The 14,857-nt window shown below is 43.7% G+C and overlaps 1 protein-coding gene across 3 annotated transcripts in view; it reads right to left on the reverse strand.

Moving 5' to 3' along the window:
• LOC132908660 (protein embryonic gonad-like) overlaps positions 1-14,857 on the reverse strand; it is a 113,791-nt gene that overhangs the window by 25,429 nt on the left and 73,505 nt on the right. For 2 of the 3 annotated variants that reach the window (XM_060962871.1, XM_060962870.1), the window contains one exon: positions 1,061-1,138. In XM_060962871.1, coding sequence (XP_060818854.1) covers positions 1,061-1,138 — 78 coding nt within the window. Of the gene's footprint in view, positions 1-1,060; positions 1,139-13,606; positions 14,480-14,857 lie in introns of those variants that run through there. The other variant, XM_060962872.1, reaches the window with a different exon arrangement.

Raw genomic sequence — 14,857 nt, forward strand, 5'->3', positions numbered from 1 at the left:
CTTCCTAAACTTTTTTCCATAAACAAATTTGGGAATAGAAAGTACTAATTTTTCACAGAGGAATGGAGAGTTAAAAAAAAGGATTATCAAACCGTCGATCAGTTACTAATTTCTATCTCAAAGCTTGTTTCAGATATTAAAACTTAAAGTTAAACTTAAAGTTTGTGCAAAAGTCGATGAGAAATAGAGTCGATAGGAAAGAGAGTGAAACGTTTCGATTGTCAGCCGTATGGTACACGAGAAAAAGTTTCCGCCATGTGTCACGTTTTCGAAGACAATCGCGTTATGCCCACGAAACCGTCCTCGAAGGAGGACGATCTGAGATAATCGATTAGTCGCGCTCGATTCTCTCGTCCACTTATGGATTCGAGCCGGGCGAGCGTTTTTCGCATCCATCGGAATGGGACTTTCTCACCTTCCTCGCTGATAGTCCGACGCGTACGTGCCTGTTGTTCCCTGTCGCGATTGGACACGGCTTATTAAACTTCCCGCCTTTTTAAATCGGAGTGAACGCGATGAGGCGCGACTTCGAGCCGATACCGGAGACCGTAGATTGCTGTTACTTCGATCTTTCGCCGGTGATTTCAACGAGTAGGTGAAGCGCCAATTCAACGTCGAATTACATTTTCTTATTCTCTGGATTAATATTCAAAGTGCTATTTTAAAATCTTGATTCCTATGGAACAACTTTTTTAACGGTACAAAGACACTCGGACAGTTCATAAGCGAACACGCGAATTTTGTAAGTTCAATTTCCTTGTTTTAACACGATTTGACTTTCTTCTTTTTGTATGTTATTTCTCCTGATGCCTCTTACGCTACCGATCGAAAGTTGAATAAATAGAAAGATGAAGGAAATTTCTACTAGCTTTCGTATCGCTATTTACGAAATAATAACGACATTTATCTAGTATCGACTAAAAAGCAATTGTTACTGTATTTAATTGTCCCGTTTAAGAATAAAATAATAAGATCGGCTATGTATAAGAAGTTGAAGCCTTTCAGTAGCGTAAGCCATCTTACGATCCAGGTTCAAACGATGATTAAACAGATAACTTACCTTGCACCCCTCGCAGGTGAACGCTCCGAAATGAAAACCGGCGGCCGGCTCGCCACAGACCTTGCACACTTGATTCATCTGCAATTATAGAAATTATGTTATTCGAAGGATAGCGGTGCGTCAGTCAGTTAGCGCGGCTCATCCTTGGCAAGATAAAGAGACGAAGAGGCCGACTCGTATACCGAGCGGGGAGGAGGAGGTTAGTCGTGGAACAGAGAACGGATGAGAGGGAAGAACAGGGCGAGGAAGGGAGAGGGAGGGGTGACGAACCGGTTCTCCGCGTTCGCTTCGATTTTTATTCCTCCCACAATATCTTACGGATGTTCGAATGCTATTTGGATTACCGGGAAGAGGAGAGCTTGAAAAATTATTCTCCCTCCATCGCGAGCCGCTTTCTTTACGACCATTATCGCCCCTGACACGGTTCAACGTTGCGCTAATGCTTCAGGCATCCTCCACTCACGACGATCGATTTCGTTCGCGTTCTCATCGCGCCTGTCTTTATCCCCGCATTGTTTCGTTCGACGTGATCTTTGACTTCGGTTCGAGTACAGTTTGTATTTCCCCTAGCAGCCTGCGCTACGAACCATCGTTTCCATCGCGCCCATTCATCGTCGCTTCTATTTAATAAACGCCCCTTCTCCGTGCGATTCGTCGCGAGATCGACGGAGCACCATTAACAGTTTTTCCGTCAACTCGACACGACTGCAACTTTTTTTCTTTTTTCACAGACAGATCCGTTGCCAGTAACAACGCCGGTGAATCGAATCAGAGAACCGTGGCGTTCATAAATCAGCGCTATCTCGGTAAAAGCCATCGCCATCCGGCGGTGCGCGCGACTCGGTGTCAGGGCGATGGTCGCGTTTCTCGGGTAAAACTGGAATAAAATTAGACCATCGATGATCCGATAAGGGAACCTTACCTATGAGGGGCCTCGAACGCACCTGGCTTCCTCTAATGTCGTTATACCACGTTTATCTCGGCCAAAGATGGCTGGCTCAAATCATTCGACCGACACGCGAGGCCTTGCGAAACACACCGAACCGAGCGTTTTCTAATATACCGGCTGAAAAAGGTTTAATTACATAATTGTGACTAGCTTTTTGAAATTCAACGGGGATGTCGAAGTTTCCAATTCGAGAGAATTATTCAAGCCTCTCCCGGAGAATCGTGCGTCGTTCCTCAAAAAATGACTATATTCGGAAGAACCATGGAAAACACGATTGCCTTTAAACCGTCGATCCTTTTTTAAACGTTTCTGTACCACGATTGATTCACGACGAACGTCAATGGAGGATTACACTGGCAGCATTCGATAACAAGAAACCTGGGTATCGCGGTGAACAGCATTGTATCGCAATAACGAAGGGTAGTTAATCTCTGCAAAGACGCGTTTTTGCGGCCAGCCCGTCTTAACGAGAATTCAAAGTGAGCGTAATTAGAGTCTAGCCGCGACACGAGCCGCTTCTAATCGTCTCCTCGTGATTGTTCTTCTAAAGGAAAGTAGCTGGCGCCCGCGAACGGTAGGCTGTCGGTATTAAACGACGAACAGAGAAACGGAGAAACGCTGCGAAGCTTCGAAGGGTGGGAGATGGTCGAGGAGAGAGGGAGGGATAGAGAAAAAGAAGAGTCGACTCGCAGGTTCGTTAAGGTTTCCAAGTTTTTTCTCGACGCAGTTGTTTGACGCCCGCTCTTTCTTTCATTCCGTTTACTGATGAGCCGAGACCATCCTCTTTTCCTCTCCTTCGCTGCGGAGAAACGGACAGAGCTATAGGTGTCTCTCCTTTTTTCCTTTTCCCCCTTTTCTTCAACGCGACCATCTCGTGCCACGACAATGACCTACTCGTTCGTCCAGACATTTTCGAATCATTATGCCGGAAGTCGTTGCCTTCGAACACGCTGTTTGAAACGGTTAGAGAAGTTTCTTGCGTCTTTGGAGTCGTTTCTTGCGACGTTCGAGCGATAAAGCTAGAGCGATTTCAGGAAAACGATGAATCGCTCGAGACGCAGAGGGTAAGTTGCAACTGTATCGTACGGACAGTAAGTAAAATCGCTTAAAGACAACGTTCCTCGATAAAAAGCATCCTTTTAGCATCGATTCGTTGATTTAGAATTTTTCATTGAAACTTTACGTTTCTGTATTTTCATCACTTTTTTCTAAAGTTGACGCGCGAATAAAGATTCCTTTTCTCCTTCTATCGCTTACTTTTTCATATAGCTTGCATCTCGATTCCTTCAGCACGAATTTTATACGTCAGCGGTCGATAGCTTTAACGTTAATTGCTTCACGAAAAACCTGAAAGATTCACGCTGAGGATTAGCCTCGATCAAATCGCGATCTTTCGAAAGTAAAAAATTATCACTAGTTTATTACCAGAGGACATTTCACTGGCGAATGATGCATCAAGAGTAAGACGCGACCAGTAAAAGGACGGTTATGTAATGGATTATTTATATTACATTTGATGATATAAAATACGATGCATTTGACGAGCAACGTGCTAAAAGCTGCAATATATTATACCATCTAAAGGTTGTACGCATCAACGAGACTTCACCACAGCCTAACGATATTACGTAGATTTCATTAAGTCACACAGGATATTCCTTCGTTAACCTTTCTCGCTATTACCTAGAAAAAAGAACTTGAATTCCCCATCCATAGATATACAATATTATTCCGCTAAACGTAACACTGGATTGCTCGAAAGAAGGTAAACCTTCGCTTATTTCTCACGCGAGTGTTCGAATATTTATAGAAATCCTTTATACATATATTATGTGTGTCGTACTAAACGCTTTGAGATTTCATTGGTACCGTGCATGGTTATAAATTGGTAGCGCCGATAGAGCTTAAAACAAACCAGGAAATGTACATGGAAGCTGCGAAAGTACCTATATGTTTCTTAAAGATCAGAAAACTATTTGAACGTTCGATCACCCGTCGTATTAATAAGCCTCGATGTTCAAAGGTATCGTCTCGTACGCTCATTGTGTATTTCACGCGGCTATTCGTAACTTGTATAAATATTTACAAATTGATTTCAAATTTTACCGATATAATCGTGTCTGGGGCCAATCAAATTTCGATATGTTTTACGTAAAATAGCTTCATGAGCCACTGCGTACACACAGATAATTGAAATCCAAAAATATTTCGAACTCTGACATTTGATAGCCTCGTGGAATGCTCGAAGCAACAAAATCGAAACACAATCCTGCGCCGGCCATAATTCCATTTCAAGGCGGCCAGAAACAGCGAGCGGAACGCGTGAGAATGCTCGCGGAGCTTTCGGGCTCGTAAGCGAGCGGATCTTTCTCTTTCTTTCTTTCGCTCGTAAAGAGAGAAGAGAGACAAGGAGGATGAAAGGTTAAGCGGCGCAAAAACGGGGCGCGGAGCTAATATCGGGACGTGTTGTTTCCATCGATGCGCAACCGCGTGAGGAATATTCGAGCCGTGGCGTGCACGCAGCCAGACGTTGATTAACAGTGGTCTCGCGATTAACAGTAAATCACAGAGCGCATCGATTCAGCCTTCTCGTAACCGTATCCGTGGCCCGTAACCGACCGGTGACTATAACCAGCGAACGGTACCATTTAAGTAGCCGAGCCTATTGATTTTACAAAGGATCTGGACGCGCGTGCACGGACCGATATCGATTCTATCCCACGAACTGGCCCCGATTCGGGCCAAGGCTGTTCTCTACTTTGCCAAGAATCGATCTTTTTGCCCTAAAGTGTCTCGCGAAATCTGCTACGTTTACGGTTAACCCTTTCACGGTACGACGACGTAAGGAAGAATTCAGACGTTCGATTATTTCTTCGTCGTCGTCTCGATCTCGAACGATCGAACTAATTTGTAATGTGCAAGTCGCAAATCGTGAGTTGCAAGTTGCTAGTACCGGTGAATGTTCTTAGATAATGCTAGTAAATAAGCGCTGGTGGAATTTTACAAATCGTACCGTAGTTGCTTATCCGATGTTTAAGTTGTAACGTTGCAAAAGCTATTGCAGGTATCTATAATCTGCGACTTACCAATTGTCGATTCGTTAATTTTCGAGCTTCTAGTAATTGTCTACGACGATGTGTATACTACCGTGGAATGAAATATTTAATCTTCGTACGAAGAAAGATCTTTATATCGTTTCTAATATCGAGTAAAGAATCGTAGATACTAGATATTCGCGGCAATAGTAGGAATCCCCTGGTGTGCCGGCGAAACAATAGGAATTTTCTAAAGCATAGTCATCGATGTGCGACCTACGGCATTAATATTCATATAGACCGAGCGAGGGGATTTACGGAAACGATCGCTCCACCTTCCGTGAAATTTCTTCCCATGGTAAAGGATTCCGGTTACCAGTGCTCGGAGCGGTCTCGAGCTCCACATCGGCGAGGAGACGCTTATCACGGGCACGAAGCATCAGATAACGCGCGAACTACCAGCCAAGGAGCGTTCCCGCGCATTTATATGCAAAAATACTCGAAGCCAGTGCGCCGCATCGAGAGAAGCAACAAGACCGACTCCATAATCTGCCCATCGACGTCTCATTGGTCCCGGCGGATGTTGCACAAAGGCAAAACGCTTCGAGGAGAAGCGGCTGGCTCGTGTATGCACACACGCGCACACCTCGTACCCTAGTTTCCACGAGTAGAGTCAATATTTGCTTGGCACTCGTTTGTTAATGAAGTCGATCGACCTGCTCCAGATATCGGTTTACCGTGCCAAGAGGTAGCTTTCCAACTTCTGCAACGAGAACGCCAGCGAGCAACGAAAAAGGGACAACGAATGGGTGAGGAACGGGAGAGAACCCCTCCTGTCATCGTTCCACTCGTCCTGCGACGCACCACGCGCGTCTAGGGGCACGTCGAACGTTTACGCGCCATTAAACTCGAGTCCCGTATGACGTTTATCCCTTTATGACAGTTTTTTATCTCGACGATCCCTTGGCTGACTTCCTGTCATTGTCCTTTCACCCCGAACAGTAACCCTTTACTTAACCGAGTTCTTGTATCTTTTCTTTGGGGAGCAGCGGAGAAAGGAGAAAATGGCGGCGAAGGGATGCAAGGGAGTGGCAGAATATCGTAAGAATATCTCGTAGATAGAACTAAATAGTTGGCCAAATTTTACAAGTTGAAAGATACGAGTGAACAGTATCGATAATATCAAGAAGTTTAGCGACGCGACAATTGAAATTTTACAAGTTCCTCTAGCTATTCCAGATTTGATGAAAAACTTTTAAATCCTGGACGAGACGAAGTGATCGATCAACTATCCTACTCGACGGGAAATTATAACTCTGGAAAAGAAATTTACTGTAACTAGTAAATTGCTATGCAAAGAAAGAGTCTCGATGGTGAACGTTGAAATTTTGTATGATTATAGCTATTTGTTATCGAAATATTATGCTTCGAATTACATGTATGGATTATATATGGATTATACGTATAGCGTTGTCTATTTATTACCAAGTAAAAGTGTTCCCATTAAGCTTTTCGAAGAGTCAGCTTCTGTTCGTAGCAGCGTTCACTCTGTCGATTCCAACGAGGAAACAGACTTAAAATTTTCTAATACAGGAATAATAAATTCTCACTACCGTTGTACGTATTTGCAATCCAGAATCACTAATATTTCATTGCTCCAAAATCCAAGAAGTCGATGATATTTCGAAATTCCAGAGAGAAAGAACGATAAACGAGAATACCGATCGAGAAGATGGACACCTTGGTTCGCGTGGTCGTTCCAAGAACTGAAATCAACGTGCATAAAGTGGTTAGGCGCGTGTCGTTTCCATAGCTGTTTCGTTCCATTTCCTCGGAATTAATTTTACCGGACTGTAATAGAGGTGGGACACGGCCTGGGAAGGCGACAAAAAGCAAAGAACGAAAAGCGTGCGAGAGGATAATCGTCCAATTAAACGGTCTCGAATAATCTTTCGTCGATTGCGTTTTCCACGAGCGAGCGAGCCGAAGGAAACTAGTTCTTCGGTCGCGTGAACTGTAATTACTCGGTTGACAGGGGACCGTGATTGTTACAATTCTACCGGTCAAGCCTTCGCTAGAGAAAGCGTGGCGCGATTTAATTAATTGGCGGGTATATTAATTCGCGAATTTATGGCCGCGTTAAGAATGACCGCTTGATTACCGGGCTGCCGTTTGATATACGGCTGGCCATTTTTCTCGCTAAGTTAATGAGTTAATGAGTCCGCTCGAAAGAACGGGTCGATATATCACCGGCTCGTACTGTGCCGTGTATAAGCAACTGCGTCAAGGGAATTTCTCGCACGAAAGTCACCGCTCGGAGAGACGGTTGCTCGCGATCTTATCGTTCTGGCGCAGTTACGCGCGCGCGGCCACGAGCGCGTGGATCATGCGGCCTGGTTAAAATATACCGACGATTATGTCCGTTTATCGCCAATTAGGAGGAACAAACGGGACGATTCGGTCGCTTTTACCCGAGGCGCGACAGCTAACGCCAGCTTCCAACAAGGTCGTTTACTGCTGCTTCTAGATTACCTTTATCGTAGGAAGATGGGTGTTCCTCTGCTCAAGGGAAATTCCTATGCATCGCGCTTCGCGTTTGCCAATTATACGTAACGTATCGTTTCGTTGTAGAAGCTTGCACGAGTATTTTCAGTGGAAAATGAAACACTTGGATAGAGCTTTTAATCTTCGAACAACATGCCTTTATCGTGAATTACGCAATTCGCTGAAAATAATGTTTCCTCGCGAAACAAGGAATTGCAAATGATAAATAGAGGACTTCTACGAACGTTTCTGAAACACGTCGACTATTATGACTACATTACCGGTAAACAAGAAACGTTTGAACTGCGTATACAATTTTCTAAAAATAAAACTCTTAGGAGGATAAACGCAAACGTATTGCTGAATTATTGAAAAAGAGTTTCTAGGCACTCGAAATTCCTTCGCTGACGAGAGACTCGCGAGAAGATAAACTCTAACTTGGTCACGATAACTAACTAGTTGGTTGTTGCCAACGAGCAACGAAGAAATACGAGAAGTCTTCCTCGTCACCGCAGGTTGCCCAGCATCTACGATCTTATGAATTGTAAAGGGATGGAGATCTAGGAAAACGGACTCGAAAGGGAAACTGCAGTGTGTTGAGAATACGGCCGGGCACAGGTCGCGCAATTTGTATCGGCCTGGATGCGTTTTTAACGATCGGTTTGATGGATGATGGCCGCGCCTCGCTGGCACGTCGATCGAGTCCTTGAAAAATGATGCTCCAGATCGTTGTATACGCGTTCAGACACTCGAATCCACGACGTGTCACGCACACTCGCATGCGTGCTACGTGTATACGTCGGTTCCAAGCATATGGCAAGGGAGGACGGCAGCTTCTTTTCGGTTAATATGTTTTCGCGATCCATAAAGCGCCCGGTTGGGAGTCAAAGACAATTAATAACCTTCCGTAGGATCATTTATCGCGACAGTTTAGCCCCACGAGGCCGAACCTGGCTTCTTCTCTCTTTCACTCGACGCGGATGCGTGTTCGTGAAGAAGAGGTTCGCTGACGGACCGACCAGAGTATTGTTCATCTCCTTGGCCCGTGACCGATCCAATTTTTAACACCGTCTATACATGTACCTTCGTTGCTCTTCGAACGATTTTCCTCAGCCACTCGAAGTTAATCGACGGAAACCAACCCTTGCCGCGTGTGGGAATTCTCTTCCAGGATATCGCCTATGCAATTCGTTATGCCGAGATATAACGAGACGAGGGGAGGATTTCCAACGATATTCATCGATGCAAATGGATTAAAAAGTGGCCTTTCGGGTTACATTTGCACACTGAGAAAGGTTTAGGGTAGTTTGATTTGGAAAGTATCTCTACGTGTTTTATCGAACCGAATGATTTTAAGAAGAAATCAGTTTAGAAGTATCTGCTCTATCGTTTTGGAAAATATCTTTCATTTCTTTTCTTTTTTTTTTTTTTTTTTTTTTTTGTGGCAATCAGAAACATTACGACTTTTGCAACGTTAATTTCGAATTAGTATGAAAATTAGATGGTATGATCGCAAATACTTTGCGAGATATTTGTCACGATCCAACGCGAAGCTCTTCCTCGCCTGAGAAGACAGTTAATGACGTCTTGCTAAGGAAAAAAATACAGACGAAACGAGAGTAGGAGAGGATACGTGGAACACGCGAGTTCACCTATGAACTAGTGCATAGATTGGATCACGTGCGTGACAACGATCAAATACGGTAGAACTAAACAGAATTATCGTTAACTAAAAACTCAAATCATCCTACGTATTTATTCCAGTTTGCGACACGAAAATATTTATGGACAGATTTCACATCTCTTTAAGAATAAGAATATACGTAGTAAGAACAAATCATCGCACGATTCCTCATTTTAATCACGTGCCAGTGATTTTCTTGAGACATAAAAAAAACGAGATCGACGCATAAAAACAATTCCTAGACCGCAGCGAGGTTTGGTAGAGTTTATGAAAAAATCTCTGTGAATTTGCCCGACATACGGACAAATCGTCGTAAACCTCGATTTAATCGTTCGCCTCCGTTGATTTATTCTCGTCGATTTCGAGCAGGGATTTTATGCGCGCGCTTTTCTCGCCGCCGGAACGGTCCATAGGTTTGCGTCGCGAGTCCCTGCAATTTAATCTCCCTTTATTCGACGATTAAGCGCATCGTCGTTGATTTACGATATCGTAAACGCGCGACGCTAAAGGCCTCGGGGATATCGCGTTGAAATTGTCTCGGAAGCTCGAGCGTGCTCCGCTCGTTCGCAAAGCAAATCGAAAATTACAAAACTACGAAACCTGTCAAATGCTCTATGTTCGTCGTAGAATCTCGCTACTCGATCGGATCAATATCGTTGATCGACAAGAACTCGACCGAAATCTACTCACCTACGAAATCAATTCATCTTCGTTATATCACCGTAATTATAATCTCGTTCATGTATGGCATGTTTCAACTGTTAAAAGTATCGTTCCTTCAGCTTCGCAGTTAATTAAGTTGTAACTTTATTCTCTAGCGCGGTGAGTTTGCACGACTTGGAAAGATATAAATTTTTTATAACAATTTTACGTAAAATAGCAACGATAAAATAACAGTAAATTCAATTACGCGTTACGAGTTAATTATGCTGACGTTAACTATTACGCGTTTCCGTTACAGGTTGCTTGTGATAAAAAATGATTGTTAAATTTCTTTTCCGCGAAAACTGCACTATTTTCCCGTACTCGCACAGAATGACCAACTATTTTCTTTGACGTCCAAGAAGAGAGAAAATAAAAAGGTTGAAACACATTCTCGGTTACTTTCTAAGCAATTGACTAACTGCGTCGAACATACGCGATAAAAGCGAGTATTACCAGTGTTTCCCCATCTGGAAATGCAAATGGGAGGAAGCTACGAAGAGTGTAGTTCCCTGTAATTCGCGGATTATCGCGAATCGGACGGAGTGCATCGGTTCAGATTAGAAAAGTAACGGGTCGGTCGAATCGAGCCACTCTCTGTACCGTTAAACGCATGTTCCTGGGGACGTACTGTCGAGATAAGTAGTAACTGGAAAACCTGCCATATTCCCAACTTCTATTTTCCTCCATATTCTCAAATATTTCCATACAACTTCGACGAATAAAGAAATTAACGAAGAAATAAAACTCGTGAATAAAAGACGTGACCGGGATCGAAGAATTTAGATTTAGAGGATCGCTGGACATGTGCGTTTCCCGCCAGAGAATACGGTAAAAAAGGAACGTGCGATACGAATTCGTGCGAAGTTTTACGCTTTTAAACGAAGGGTGTACGAACGAAGGCGAAAAGGCGTTAAGTCAGATCACAACCCCAGTCACCAAGGGTTGACATGCAAATGAAGATCGACGATTCCGAGGCGGCTTACGAGATCGTGACCAAGGGAAGCGAACCGTTAATTGTCCTTAAAAAAAAAAAAAAAAAGAGAGAGAGAGAAGAAAAAGCGGAATATACCATCGTAGGAATTAAAGTTGCTTGCAGATTCACTGGCGTCGATGAAATCCTAAAGCTATTATTTATATTCACGCTTTCTCCCGATGAGACGGTCGTTTTCAAAGTTCACTAGCTAATATACCGCGAGCAGCGTGCAGTTTTTTACGGACTTTCTCCTAAAAAACCAGCTCCAAGGCTGCGTAATCCGCGAGATCTTAGTCTCGAGAAGACCGTGCGTCGATACGGAGCGAATTATTTCTTTCCACGAATTACCGTTCTTTCCTCTAAAATACACAAAAGCAAACGTTAAAGGAGGCGACACGCGGTTTATTCTCAAAGGCCGTCGAGAGCCTCTGCCGGTGTACAAGTGGGTAATAACCGTATGAAAGGGTAACAATGATGGCTGACACACCGCAACCAGGCCAAAAAAAGAGAGAGGGCAAAGGTAGAGGATGGAGGGGGGCAATAAATATATTTTGACATGGGAGAACCTGGCCCGAGCACCTATGCATAATAATTGTAACGCTCCGCTCGTTTCGTCTCTCTTTCTCTCTTCTTCGTTCTCTGTCGTCGTACACGTGCGTGTGTGTACGCTTCCGCCACGTCTCTTGCTCGCCTTTATTCCACGACGAACGTGTCGGCCTTTGTGCGACTCGAATTACTTTACTGTCTACCAGTAGGCAAATATTATAGCAACAGGCAGCCACGAGGGGTGACGATAATGTTTTCATTTACGACTAACCCCAGCCGACCGCATCGTTTCTATCGTTGGCGAGGGTTTCGAAAGCGCGAAGAAAGGACACTCGAGGAGAAGATACAAAAGGAGTTTGCGGCTGATGACCTTATCGCGACAGGATAGGAATAGAAATGGGACGTTCAGTCAGTTTCGAGAAGCGTTAGGTTGCTTAAATTCTCTCGCCAATGTTAGCTACGCTTCCTGTTCACTGTGTAACTCGGGAATCGGTTTCAACGATCAAATAAAAATGTACTTGGACTTTGTACATTTTTGCAAGTTGATAAACTTTCGATAATAAACAAGCACCTTCGATTAAATCGTGAAAGATAATACGTAGAAAATGCAAACGTTTATAATTGTTTCAACGTTAACGAGACAAAAATAGATTCAGAATAATAATTGGACAATAGCTCTTGACCAATTTTCCGTAATATATGCTTTGTAACTGAAAGTCCCTCGTTCCATTTAATCTTCCGTAATTCGGATCGTAAGGAGCGGTAGAAAATAAAGTAGGGTAATTATAGGCCGGATGCCGCATTGTCGGTACAATCGATATCATAAAAGAACAATGACAACTCTACAGTTTCTACGGTATAACGGAGAAAAATCAGATTCGTTGCTTTTAAAGATTTTTCAATTTCGAGATAATACGTCGCGTTTCGCCTTCTATTCGTCAATTTACGAACGAAGAAGTATCAAAAAAAAAAAAAAAAAAGAGATTGTAATTCTTACAGACATTCCTAGACAAGCTTTTAAATAGGTCACAATTGTAATTAGTTTTAGAAATTAATTATAATTAGATCAACTTTAACGAAGAAAAATGTATTGAAAAAATTCACTGTGCATCTAACAGGACTTTGCTATCGCACCTAAAAATTCTAAATTAGATTGGATTTTCTACAATTCAGAATTAGGTGAATGGTAACGAAGAAGAATGAGTCGTGAAATTTTGCTCGAACAAGGATTCACGATCCATCTAATAGACCTTACGCTTTGTAACTGAAAATTTCTAATCTAATTGGATCTTTTACAGTTCGTATCGTAGAAAGAAGAATGTCATAATTAAAGAAGAGTCTGTAATTAAAGATCGCCGAGAGTCTATTTAGAAGAACTACGAATAAACGTCACGGGTTGAAAGCTCGGAGCGTGAGGAACAAAGCCGTCAATATCTTCGTTCATCGATAACACCGGTGAATCGTAGAGCACGCGGTCTCACGGTTTCGAAATTATATTCCAATCAAAATTTACTAGTCGAAGGGATATTTTTAACGGTCCAGGCGTACTTAGGCCGCTATTAGGTTGCATTATCAATTTCACGCCATGGTATAATCGCGAGCAACGCAGCCACTTTGGATGTAGACTTTAATTTACGAGGGATAAATGGAGCGGTGAATGGACTGTAAGATTGACGAAACGCCGGTGATTACTGGCTGAACGCGAGTGATTTATTTTCTAGTTTTTACAACTATCATTAGTCGAACCTTTTTTTCATCCCCTCTCGCCGTACCTGTGTACCTACAGTTTCTCAGCACGAAACATAAACTTTGAATTCTCGTTTTAGGACTTAATATTTTCCTTGCAGCATGTGAAAAATTCCTTGTGAACGTGAACGAGCGGCAAATTTTCGTACGTACGTATCGAACAAATTTTCTACGAAACAAACTGTCATACGTATCGATGTATAAGAGAAAAAGCGGCAACTATTGAAACACTAAATTTCTACAGTCACGAATCACAAACATAGATAAACCACCGCGGAAGCGTGGGAGATTTCAACGCCGGTGGATCGCGCCGAACGACATCGATGCCCGCATAGGAACGCGCAGTAAAATTGATTGCACTCACCTTTGTAGTCGGATGATATCCACACGAACGGGCTAACCGGTGCCTCGATACACCATAAACTTAAAACTTGTTCCTCGATTGTCCTCCAATCTTCTTTCACACGTTACACACCATAACGTTCGTTCGTTGATGTTCGATGAGTAAATACCCGAACAAGTTTATCCCGAGATCGTCCGAAATTGTTCGACACACACTGCCCGAAAAATGTTGTTGTTGTTCAGCGGCGATCGGTCACGTGGCGTGGTGCACCCGACAACGTGCGCACGTTTGTTCGCTTGTAGCGAAGTGCGGTAACTGCGAAACGCAGTCGTTTACACGTTGCTGGGACTATGTCACGTGATCAGCCTCACCCCCACGGAAGGACACGCCTCTGATTATTTCCGTACTAGTCCCTCGATGCAAATCCTTCGACTGCCCCCGAATTCTTTGCTCTCGACGATCCACGTGAATCCGAATGTGGTTTCCAGATCTCTGCACCGTCTTTTCTTCGTCTTTTTTCGTTTTTTTCACCCTTCTACCTCGACCGTCCCCGATCTAAATTCTTTTTTTCTCTGCGTATTATCGTCTCTCTCTGTCTGTCTCTCTCGAACATCCACGAGTCACGGTGCGGCCACGTCGATGGACGGGAGAGAACTGGCGCTTTGCGATCGCTGCGACCTGTTCAACTGCATCGAAGGCGCCTAAGGAGAACCACCGGATCCCGTCGGTAACTCGATTTTCCCCCGTTGGCAGGAGACAGTCGTACCTGCCCATAGGTGCACGCCTATTCCCTGGCCCGCCAATGGGCCCCAACCGGGCCCGATCTTTTAACCAATCCTGCACTGCTAGCTTCCTCGAAACCAACTGTCCAGGTGCCACCCATCAGTTCCCCACTTGTACGATACTACACTCCTCCACTCTCTGTTCGCCAAAGTAAGACTGTTCCGCGTGTACCGTGCCGATGATGCCGCCTAAGAGGATCGATCATCAGCTGGCTGCGTAAAGAGGCCTGCGTTCGCTAACTTGAAAAACTGCCAGCCAGAAATTCTTTCTCTTTAGCATCGTGTTACCGATGATCTTCTAATCATTTTTAGAAAGAAATTTGTAGAATTTGTTTTACGCGCTCGGAATTGAATCGAGATATTTGACACAACACAGATACGTAGAAGTTTAACCGAGTTTCCACCATTCGATCGTGTCTTAGCGTCAGTGTAAGTGACTTTTTGCATGTGATTTTAATAAAATAAGATTTCTTGAATTGTCTCGCGTGTT

The sequence above is a fragment of the Bombus pascuorum genome, chromosome 7 (assembly GCF_905332965.1).
Source record: "Bombus pascuorum chromosome 7, iyBomPasc1.1, whole genome shotgun sequence".
In the NCBI taxonomy this organism is placed as follows: Eukaryota; Metazoa; Arthropoda; class Insecta; order Hymenoptera; family Apidae; genus Bombus; species Bombus pascuorum.